This window comes from Myxine glutinosa, chromosome 10 (assembly GCF_964187855.1).
Source record: "Myxine glutinosa chromosome 10, kmMyxGlut1.1, whole genome shotgun sequence".
Classification (NCBI taxonomy): Eukaryota; Metazoa; Chordata; class Myxini; order Myxiniformes; family Myxinidae; genus Myxine; species Myxine glutinosa.
In genome coordinates, this window is record NC_136270.1 from 124,967,484 (window position 1) to 124,979,915 (window position 12,432).

The 12,432-nt window shown below is 42.0% G+C and overlaps 1 protein-coding gene across 5 annotated transcripts in view; it reads right to left on the bottom strand.

Annotated features, from left to right (window-relative positions):
• LOC137433790 (E3 ubiquitin-protein ligase RNF31) overlaps window positions 1–12,432 on the bottom strand; it is a 104,886-nt gene that overhangs the window by 55,307 nt on the left and 37,147 nt on the right. For all 5 annotated transcript variants that reach the window (XR_013624811.1, XM_068126120.2, XM_068126123.2 and 2 more), the window contains exons 10-11: window positions 5,075–5,254; window positions 2,023–2,226 (exon numbers count right to left, since the gene is read on the bottom strand). Coding sequence is in view for 4 of the 5 variants with exons in the window: in XM_068126120.2 (XP_067982221.2) it covers window positions 2,023–2,226; window positions 5,075–5,254 (384 nt within the window). In the remaining variant the exon portion in view is untranslated. The remainder of the gene's footprint in view (window positions 1–2,022; window positions 2,227–5,074; window positions 5,255–12,432) is intronic.

Below are 12,432 nucleotides of genomic sequence, written 5' to 3' on the forward strand. Positions count from 1 at the left end.
TACTGCAATGGAGTATTAATGCCTGAAACGGCAAATTCTTCTTCTTCTTCATCTTGATGCCAGCTGCTTGCTTCCCACGGATGGTAGTATACCCCCAATCAACGTTCCATTGACTGCATTCATTGTTCAACACGATTTTGGTTTTCGATACAGATCCCACAGTATCTTCTCCAAAAAGTAGGCAAACCCAGGGCAATGCACTGGATAAATTCATCCCAATAGAGTGTAAATAAGATATACAAGTTAATGTTAAAAAAGGGATGTGAGTGTTAAGCTAAATGAAGTTAATGGTAAGAATGTGGTTAGGTCATTGAGGATAAGTGAATAGAAAAATCAAGTTAATTTTGCGTTGAGAAGGCACAAATGGAATGGACAAATGGCCTCAAGAAGCTCACATTACTGGGAAGGAAGAATATGATAATGGCTAAATAATATGATAATATGATGAAAATGATAATATGAGGAATATGATAATGGAGGGAAGAATATAATAATGGCTGGAAGCTTGGTCAAAAAGGAATAACATCTGTGCAGTTCACTTCATGATGATGGAGAAAAACGTTTGTGCCACCTCCTCCCACACCTCCTGTATATCTTCGTAAGGTAGATACAATTAATTTAAAGAAATATGATGGCTTCCCAAATACCACAATCAAAATAATGATCAAAATAATGATCAAATCACAAAAAACTCATGCAAAAAAATTCTATAAAACATGTTCACCGTCACCGAAATGCCAAATTCAGGAAAAAAGAGCACCAAACCAGCAAATTAGGCTTCTTCTTCTCCTCTGAAAGATATAACAAAGTATTTAACACCCACAATAAAATGCAGATGAGACAGCTGTGTTGATTCCCCATCTGAAGAAAAGAGACCCTCCTGTACCCCCTCACTCCCAATGGAAGTCACAAATTAAAATCACCATTTGACACATGCCGTGTGCTGTGTGCAGGAAGGGTGTCGGAGTGAACTCCATTCAATGTACAATGTGCGCTGAGTGGGTTCATCAAAAATGTAGTGGTCTGAGAGGGTCATTAACCAGTGTGGCAGCTACATTCAAATGTAAGTTGTGCACAGAGGGAGATGCAGATGGAGGAAATGTTGAGTTGGATCTTGGAGACGGCGTGAAGCTGGAAGGTGTGAAAACATTTTGCTACCTCGGAGACATGCTGAATGGAGAAGGTGGATCAGACTCGGCAACGGTTGCTAGAGTGAGATGTGCATGGAAGAAGTTTCGGGAACTGAGTGGCGTGCTGATGAGGAGGGGAGTGTCGTTGAAGCTGAAGGGAAAGGTGTATGCTGCATGTGTGAGAAGTGTTATGATTTATGGGAGCGAGACTTGGGTAATGAACGTAGAGCAGCAACGAAGGTTGGAAAGGGTGGAAATGCGAATGGTTCGGTGGATGTGCGGAGTGTCGTTGAGAGAGAGGAAGACAAATGATGAATTGCGAAAGATGATGGGAATAGAGCCTGTGATGGATGCTGTGAAGAGGAACAGTTTGAGATGGTTTGGTCATATGTTGAGGAAGGATGAAAGTGATTCGTTGAGAAGAGTGATGGAAATGAATGTAGAAGGAAGTAGAGGACGGGGAAGACCGAGAAAGACTTGGCTAAAGATGGTGGAAGAAGAAATGCGGGCAAGGGGGTTAACAAGGAGAGATGCAGAAAATAGGGCAAAATGGAGAAGATTGTCACGGGGCCCGCAAGACTATCCCCCCTCTAGCAGGGAAAATGGCCTTAAAATGCCTGTTGTTGTTGTTGTTGTTGTTGTATTTGACACATTTTAATATGGCCTTCATCTAAAGGTGGTTCTTCATAAGCTAACAAACATAAATGAACTTGATTGTGAAGACAAACAAATATGGTATTTATGCTAATGACAGTGAAAGTGATGAAGTGTAATAGCAATTACAATAAATTAAAAAGTTAGAAAGCTCATAAAAAGGAGAAAGATGAACTAAATAGGAAGTGGTTTATAAGGGAAACATGGATTGAAGTAAAAACTGAGAAACACGACCAACCTTGTGCACAGGGTAAGTGTCACTGCAGACAAGGCACTCTTTATTGAGGTAACGTACGGCTGCCACGATATCTGTGCAAGAGCGAACAGCCCTGACCACATCACTCACATCCGTTCCTGGAACATGATTCAAAACTTTGCAAGCAAGCATAGCACGACCCCAGCTGGGCAGGTCGTAGAATGCCAGCAGATGACGCATCTGTCGCTACAGAAGGAACAGGAAGTTGAATAATTTATAGGCAATGTATTATTCGTGAAGAACCAGTGTAACTTGTGCATGCACAATTATTACATTCATGTCACAGCAAAGAAGCACAACACATATTGTTGCGTCACACATGTGAGTTCTAGGAAGACGATAAATGACGTTCTTCGATCTGGACAAACTCCGTGATGATATCATTACGACAATGTCATGACTGCAGCACCAGAAGAGCCTTTTGCATCTGCCATCAGCTTGGAAATCAGCCAACATTACCGCTTTACACAAAAAAGGTACAAAAACAGATCCTTGCAACTCCAGACCAATCAGCCTGCTCCCAATAATCAGCAAGGTCCTGGAATCAATCATTGCTTCCGATATCAAATCCTTCCTCTTCTCCAATGGCTTGATCTCGGATCATCAATTTGGGTTCAGACCAGGTCATTCTACTCTGGACATGCTGCTTCTGCTGTCTCAACAATGGATGGAGGTCCTTAATGCCAAACAGGAAATCAGAGCTGTCTCCCTTGACATATCACTTGGTTTCGATACGGTCTGGCGCCCCCCCCCCCCCCCCCTGCTCTCCAAACTCTCCTCCTATGGTATCAATGGAAATCTCCAAGAATGGCTAGCAGACTTCCTCTCCAGTTGTAGTCAACATGTGGCTCCAAATGAAATTCTCTCATCTCCGCTTACTGTTCAGGCTGGAGTTCCCCAAGGAAGTGTTCTGGGCCATGTGCGCTTTCTGGTCTTCATTAATGATCTCTCCGACTCTCTGGAAAATCCTCTCTATCTCTGTGCTGATGACTCCACTCTCTCCCACTCCATACCTCAAACCTCAGATCGGCAGACAGCAGCCTCTTCACTCTCTGCAGACCTAGATAAAATCACAAACTAGTCAAACAAGTGGAACACGTCTTTCAATTCTGACAAATCTCACACTCTCACTTTGTCTCTCCGAAAAGACCATTTGGAAAACCCTCCCATCTACTTTCTCAAAAAATCCTCTCGAAGAAGTTCTGTCACTCAAGCTTTTGGGTCTCAGTATCTGCCATGATCTTTGCTGGGAAAACCACATTTCAAATCTGGCCTCCAAAGCCAGTCGCTGACTGGGCATCCTCCGTCGTGCGAAGTCCTTCCTTGGCACACCTGAGCTCCTCACCACATACAAGGCTTTCATCCACAGCTCAATGGAATACTGTTCTCCCCTCTGGGCTGGTGCTCGTGCCTCACACCTAGCTCGTCTTCACGCTGTCTTTTAGGGCCTTTCAGGGCTTTTAGGCCTTTCAATTCTGATGGCCTTTCACTCTAACTGCAGGCAAGATGGTGGTCTTTCTGTCTTCTCCAGACTCCTCTCTGACCTTGCACCCCCTGCTCTGCTGCTCACCATCACTCTTTCATTCCTAATTTTTGGAACAAACACCCACACTCTCTTCAATCCCACTCCTCCCTCCAGGTCTTCAAAACAGCTGTCCACCACCATCTCTTATCTTCCCCCATCCAAAACTCTGATCTTTCCTACCTCCATTAATCCACCCCAAATCCACCTCCTTCAAATTATGTGTTTTATTCCTGAAAGTCCTGGTAGTGTCCATCTTGTTTATCCCAGCCCTATCTTGAGATCTCCCGATGTCCCTGTTCTCTACTGTTATTGGCCTTCCCACTCTCTCTCTTTCTCTCCCTCCCTCCCTCTCTCTCCCCCTTTCGTTTCCCGCTCCCTTTATTGTATGTACTATGTGTTAGCTCGTACATGAGCCTAAACTTAGCATTCAAAAAAGAGAAAAAAAAGTTGGATGTGGAACATTGGTGAACATCAATCTTCAAGTCTTTCCACAGTTTCTAAATGGGATTCAAGTCTAGGCTTTGGCTGGGCCACTCGAGGACTTTCACATTCTTGTTCTGAAGCCAGTCCAGTGTTGATTTGGCTGTATGCTTGGGGTCATTGTACTGTTGGAACGTAAATCTTCACTGCAGTCTAACGTGTTTTGCACTCTAAAGCAGGTTCTCCTCAAGGATTTACCTGTATTCGGCTCCATTCATTGTTCCCTCTATCCTTGCAAGTCTCCCAGTCCGTGCCGCTGAAAAGCAGACCCATAGCTCTGTAGTTCTGTCAGTGTTCATTGGGTTCTTGGTCATTTCCCTGACCAAGGTCCTTCTTTCCCAGTTGCTCAGTTTGGTCTGACGGCCAGCTTTAGGAAGAGTCTGGGGTAGTTCCATTATCTTTCCATTTCCAAATGATGGAGCTGACTGTGCTCTTGGGAACTTTCGACACTCTAGAAATTGATTTATACTCTTTCTAGATCTATGTTGCCTCACAATTCTATCTCAGAGTTCTATGGACAGTTCCTTGGACCTCAGGGTAGAGTTTCTGCTCTGACATGACCTGTCAACTGTGGGACCTTTTATAGAAAAGTGTGTTTCTTTCTAAGTCACGTCAAATTAATGGAATTGACCACAGGTGGACTCCAATCAAGTTGTAGAGACATATCAAGGATGATCAAAGGAAATATGATGCACCTGGACTCAATTTGGAGTGTCATAGCAGTGGGGTTGAATACTTATTGACTCAAGACATTTCAGATTTTCATTTTTAATTATTTTATTTTAAAAAATAAAATAAAATAAAATCCATTTTGACATTATGGGGTATTATGTGTAGACCAGTGACTAAAAATCTAAATTTAATCCATTTTAAATTCAGGCTGTAACACAACAAAATGTGAAAAAGTCATGGGGTGTGAATACTTGCTGAAGGCACTGTATAGTGTTTCAAAATATAATTAGATACTTTAGCAAAACTGCATATTTCCTTCATGAAATAAACAAAGAAAGTTGACACAAAACAGCCGACCTCACATTCTCCTGGGGGCAATATGTTGTGCGGCTCGTCTTGCCAAACACGCTCTGCAAATGGACTAATAATCTCTCGCTGCAACTCAACAAGTGCCAGCTCTGCATCACCTCCTGTCTGTTGGAGATTGCTGTGCACCCCAGATTCAAAGTAGTCCCCAAACCTCTGCAAATGTTTCATCTGAAAACACGAAACCAGCATGCATTAATTGGGAAACACACCGTGTGCCTCCACAGAAATTGAGGAAACTCACAAGCTGCATTCATAATTATCTGTGTTCTGGTGCACACGTTAAAGGAGTGCAAAAATCTCTCAATCATTTTAATTATATGTAGCAATTTTCAATTTTTGACTGGCCTTTTCTTTTGTCCTAGAGGCTCAAAGTGATTATATATATATATATATGGGCAATTCCACGGTTACTGACGTTACAATACATTACATGAATGCATCTATATATGTATATGTAATGTAAGTAACCGTGGAAATATATATATATATACATATATATATATATATATATATATATAATTATATATATATATATATATATATATATATATATATATATATATATATATATATATATATATATATATATATATATTGTTATGTTTGTGGGGTAGTGATTACTGTAGTACAGGCAGAATGTATAAATTAGCATGCTCCGAATGTCGTGAAGAAGAAGAACCACCACCATGTAATAAGTAGGGATTTTGTTTAGCCGTTTGTCACGTAAGAGTGAACAATTGTGGTCATACGAGGATGGCCCTTGTGTTAACTAGTTGTAGGGATTATGTTAACTACTACCTTGTTTGCAAACCTCTGTAATTTACATCCCTTTTCCCTTATGGCACCACATTAGACACGTAGAGCAGGAATTGTCCATTAACTGCTTTATATAACAATAAAAACCAACCAGAAGCCAGGTCTGAGCACTGCCGATGGCACGGAAACCAGCTACATCACCACAGGGTCAGGCAGGCCGAATGCCACACCTCGAGGAGACACCATTGGTCAGGGTTTTGATTGACAGGCGGACTGCGTCATCAAGGCGGACTACGCCACGAAGGTGGACTGCGCCACGAAGGTGGACTGCGCGTTGAGTGGTAGAGAGCTGAGCCTATGGTGTTGGCCTGCGGGGATTGGAGGAGAAGCACCGATGACATGAGAGGTTGGGAGAGAAAAGAACGAGCTGGCAGACATTTTTGCTCGTTTCCAGACGTTGATGGGAGACGGCTGTGCGCTGACATTTCTCTCTTCATTGAGCTTCATCGCAGCGGCCGTATTCCGGGACCGAGCTGGTGGTCATAAAGAGACAGAGTGCCAAGAACGAAGAGCCGCGGTTTCCGTGCCAAATTCGTGAGGACGGGCACGGCTGGGGAGCGGGCTGCACGCTTGATCGTTCGCCTCACGCGGGAGGCCTTCATCTAGGCCTAGTGAATAAGGGCGCATCGAGGCCTTCTTCCCACCAAGGCAGACGCGGCTTCGGGCCTGTGCGCTCTGGGCCTTACATTACTGACGAGACACCGATCCGAGTTAAGTCCTCACAATTAAATTACATCATTATTTTCCAGTTCTTTTTACATTCCCCTTTGTCCGTGTTTAAATCTGGTGTGGAGGATCCCATAGGAATTTAGTTGTACCGCCGCGCTTTTCTTGTTATCGGTATTTTCTTTAAATAAATCATTTTGTTATTTTTTGTACATTTTAAAGCCGTCTTTGTTTGGGTTTATTTATTGCAGGTTTGAGGACTGCCCGTGGGATCCGTGCAGGTAAGTGCTCTTCAGCATCCTCCTCATCCTCCCTTGCTTCCCCTCCCTGCATGTTTTAACTCCGCCACATTTGATGAACGCCTTGGAGTAACAGCTTGTTCGACGATCCATTCCTTGGAAAGATTTTAATCACCAGGAACGCGACAATATATATATATATATATATAGATATGTCTAGGTCCGATAAGCAGGTAGGGCTACAAGTTGTATGTTGTTGTTGTTGTTGTTGTTGTTGTTTTACACATATGATGTAAAATCTCTGATGATGAATACAACCAAACCTCTCCCTGATTCTTTTTCCATTTTGTCCTCATTTTTGTTTTCATTTTCTATCATTTCTCTCCAGTTCCATGCCAAATAGAAATACAGATAAACCCGTGCATATACAGCAAGACCAGACACTCATGCAGTGGCAAATGATTGAATATGAGGGACAGTAAAATGCTCAATGACAATAGACAGTTTGCAAACAACTCTTTTGCAGATAAACACATTGTGACAACTGATCAGATGTTCAAGTTGGACAGTCAGAAAATTCAAGGAATCATAGTATTATGTGACCACCGAAGGTGGATGGAGGTTATGTTTTCACCTCTGTTTGTCTGTGAGCAGGATATCTCAAAAAGATATGGATGGATTAAGACAAAATATGATGGATAGGTTGGGTGTGTGACTAGGACGAATTGATTAGATTTTGATGAGTATTGTACCCGGATCCCGATCCGCATAAGAGAATTTTTAAATAACTTAAATGATTCTTCACCATTGAGAGATGGAGCCAAAAACAATGTAAAGCATGATATTTCAAAAAGTTGTGGACGGGTTATGACAAAACTTGGTGGATGAGTTGGGTCGGTGATGAGAACAAGCCGATTCGATTTTGGTGTGTGGCAAGGACGAATTGCCTGGAGGCAGATCTGCCCTATCAGTGGGATACAAAACGTTCAGCCTGGCAGACGTCTGTGCTCCACTGAGTGCCATTCTAGTTTTTCATAGTGCAGATGATAGCGAGAGAAATGGAGAAACTCGACGCCCAAATCTTTCATCAACCCATTTACAGGTTTCATTAATTCATTCACATCATCATTTTATGGCGGTCTCTGAAATTGAACTGGAAATGACACAGATATCGTCAGCAGTGACCATGTATTTAGATTGTTTCTCTCGGTGACCATCATGCCTTACGGTTGTTTCTCTCGATGACCATGTATTTAGATTGTTTCTCTCGATGACCATGTATTTAGATTGTTTCTCTCAGTGACCATCATGCCTTACGGTTGTTTCTCTCGATGACCATGGGTTTTGGTTGTTTCTCTCGATGACCATGTATTTTGGTTGTTTCTCTCGGTGACCATCATGCCTTACGGTTGTTTCTCTCGATGACCATGGGTTTTGGTTGTTTCTCTCGATGACCATGTATTTTGGTTGTTTCTCTCGGTGACCATCATGCCTTACGGTTGTTTCTCTCGATGACCATGTATTTTGGTTGTTTCTCCCCATGACCATGGGTTTTGGTTGTTTCTCTCGGTGACCATCATGCCTTACGGTTGTTTCTCTCGATGACCATGTATTTTGGTTGTTTCTCTCGATGACCATGTATTTTGGTTGTTTCTCCCCATGACCATGGGTTTTGGTTGTTTCTCTCGGTGACCATCATGCCTTATGGTTGTTTCTCTCGATGACCATGCATTTTGGTTGTTTCTCTCGGTGACCATCATGCCTTACGGTTGTTTCTCTCGATGACCATGCATTTTGGTTGTTTCTCTCGATGACCATGCATTTTGGTTGTTTATCTCGATGACCATGCATTTTGGTTGTTTCTCTCGATGACCATGGGTTTTGGTTGTTTCTGTTGATGACCATGTATTTTGGTTGTTTCTCTCGGTGACCATCATGCCTTACGGTTGTTTCTCTCGATGACCATGTATTTAGATTGTTTCTCTCGGTGACCATCATGCCTTACGGTTGTTTCTCTCGATGACCATGTATTTAGATTGTTTCTCTCGATGACCATGTATTTAGATTGTTTCTCTCGGTGACCATCATGCCTTACGGTTGTTTCTCTCGATGACCATGTATTTAGATTGTTTCTCTCGATGACCATGTATTTAGATTGTTTCTCTCGGTGACCATCATGCCTTACGGTTGTTTCTCTCGATGACCATGTATTTTGGTTGTTTCTCCCCATGACCATGGGTTTTGGTTGTTTCTCTCGGTGACCATCATGCCTTACAGTTGTTTCTCTCGATGACCATGGGTTTTGGTTGTTTCTGTTGATGACCATGTATTTTGGTTGTTTCTCTCGGTGACCATCATGCCTTACGGTTGTTTCTCTCGATGACCATGTATTTTGGTTGTTTCTCCCCATGACCATGGGTTTTGGTTGTTTCTCTCGATGACCATGCCTTTCGGTTGTTTCTGTCGATGACCATGGGTTTTGGTTGTTTCTCTCGATGACCATGCCTTTCGGTTGTTTCTCCCCATGACCATGCATTTTGGTTGTTTCTCTCGATGACCATGTATTTAGATTGTTTCTCTCGGTGACCATGGGTTTTGGTTGTTTCTGTTGATGACCATGCATTTTGGTTGTTTATCTCGATGACCATGCGTGTTGGTTGTTTCTCTCGATGACCATGCATTTTGGTTGTTTCTCTCGATGACCATGCCTTTCGGTTGTTTCTGTCACCGACCATGCATTTTGGTTGTTTCTCTCAATGACCATGCCTTTCGGTTGTTTCTGTCACCGACCATGCATTTTGGTTGTTTCTCTCGATGACCATGCGTTTTGATTGTTTCTGTTTATGACCATGTGTTTTGATTGTTTCTGTTTATGACCATGTGTTTCATTTGTTTCTCTTGACCATGCATTTAGATTGTTTCTCTCGATGACCATGCATTTTGGTTGTTTCTCTCGATGACCATTTATTTTGGTCGTTTCTCTCGATGACCCTGTATTTCGGTTGTTTCTCTTGATGACCATGCGTTTTGATTGTTTCTGTTTATGACCATGTGTTTCATTTGTTTCTCTTGACCATGCATTTAGATTGTTTCTCTCGATGACCATGTATTTTGGTTGTTTCTCTCGATGACCATGTATTTTGGTCGTTTCTCTCGATGACCATGTATTTTGGTTGTTTCTCTCGATGACAATGCGTTTTGGTCGTTTCTCTCGATGACCATGTATTTTGGTCGTTTCTCTCGATGACCATGTATTTTGGTCGTTTCTCTCGATGACCATGTATTTTGGTTGTTTCTCTCGATGACCATGTATTTTGGTTGTTTCTCCCCATGACCATGCGTTTTGATTGATTCTCTCGATGACCATGCATTTTGGTTGTTTCTCCCCATGACCATGCGTTTTGATTGATTCTCTCGATGACCATTTATTTTGGTCGTTTCTCTTGATGACCATGCGTTTTGATTGTTTCTGTTTATGACCATGTGTTTCATTTGTTTCTCTTGACCATGCATTTAGATTGTTTCTCTCGATGACCATGCATTTTGGTTGTTTCTCTCGATGACCATTTATTTTGGTCGTTTCTCTCGATGACCCTGTATTTCGGTTGTTTCTCTTGATGACCATGCGTTTTGATTGTTTCTGTTTATGACCATGTGTTTCATTTGTTTCTCTTGACCATGCATTTAGATTGTTTCTCTCGATGACCATGTATTTTGGTTGTTTCTCTCGATGACCATGTATTTTGGTCGTTTCTCTCGATGACCATGTATTTTGGTTGTTTCTCTCGATGACAATGCGTTTTGGTCGTTTCTCTCGATGACCATGTATTTTGGTCGTTTCTCTCGATGACCATGTATTTTGGTCGTTTCTCTCGATGACCATGTATTTTGGTTGTTTCTCTCGATGACCATGTATTTTGGTTGTTTCTCCCCATGACCATGCGTTTTGATTGATTCTCTCGATGACCATGCATTTTGGTTGTTTCTCCCCATGACCATGCGTTTTGATTGATTCTCTCGATGACCATGCATTTTGGTTGTTTCTCCCCATGACCATGCATTTAGATTGTTTCTCTCGATGACCATGGGTTTTGGTCGTTTCTCTCGATGACCATGCGTTTTGATTGTTTCTGTTGATGACAATGTGTTTCATTTGTTTCTCTTGATGACCATGTATTTAGATTGTTTCTCTCGATGACCATGTATTTTGGTTGTTTCTCTCGATGACCATGTATTTTGGTTGTTTCTCTCGATGACCATGTATTTTGGTTGTTTCTCTCGATGACCATGTATTTTGGTTGTTTCTCTCGATGACCATGTATTTTGGTTGTTTCTCTCCATGACCATGCGTTTCAGTTGCTTCTCTCGATGACCATGCGTTTCGGTTACCCGACGCATGCCGACCCATTGCTTCGCTGAATAATTTAATCAAAACACAGCATTGTTGTGCTTCATAAACATATTACATGTCTATCAATGAATTTCAATGAGGATTTAAAATAAAGTGAAACATGTGAAAAAATGAAATTTTACAACACGTAGTTGGTTGTTGTTGTTGCTACTGTGGTGGTGGCTGTGGTTGTTTGCGTACTTCTTCCATGTACCTTCTGATATTTTTCTCTTGCTTCGAGATGTATTACTATATATAATTCTGTTTACTCCTTCCATGTGATTCCAGAAGGATTCTGCTGTCGTAGAATAATAAATGTTGCCTTTGGAACTGCTGCATTGAGCAGTTTCTGCTTATTCTCTTTTAAACCGGAAAGATGGGCTTTTGAAAAGGGTATCTTTGTAATTAAAGGGACACAACAGATTGTAATCAACAGATTGAACACAATGTTATTGAGGGACAATCACATGTCCATTAAATGTCCAACAACAGATTAGACACAATGTGATGGAGGACAATCACATGTCTGTTATATGTCCAACATCAACACGTTGAACACAATGTTATGGAGGACAATCACATGTCTATGAAATGTCCAAAATCAACAGGTTGAACACAATGCCATGGAGGACAATCACATGTCTATTATATGTCCAACATCAACACGTTGAACACAATGTTATGGAGGACAATCACATGTCCATTAGATGTCCAAGATAAACACGCTGAACACAATGTTATGGAGGACAAGCACTTGTCCATTAGATGTCCAACATCAACAGATTGAACACAATGTTATGGAGGACAATCACATGTCCATTAGATGTCCAACATCAACAGGTTGAACACAATGAATGTTATGGAGGACAATCACATGTCGATTAAATCTGAAGATCTAGCTGAATAAATGCTTATTGTCCCCCGTCGCACAGCGTAGAGAAAGGGGGACTATGGCTTTCCCCTCCGTCTGTGTGTCCGTACGTGTGTGCGTGTGTGCGTGCGGGTTTGCGTGCGGGCGTGCGTGCGTGCGTGAGTAAGCGAAGGACCGCATTCTAATTTGGTGTGTGGGTGCAACCCACGTCAAAATCCAAGATGGCCGCCGCCATGTATGTCTGATGCCATGTATGTCCTAACCTTGTGAGATGAATATCTTGAAAAATAAGTGAAGTACCAACTTCTAATCTGGTGTGTGGGTGTATCTAAGCATAAGGAAGAACGCTATTGAAAATTGGGTC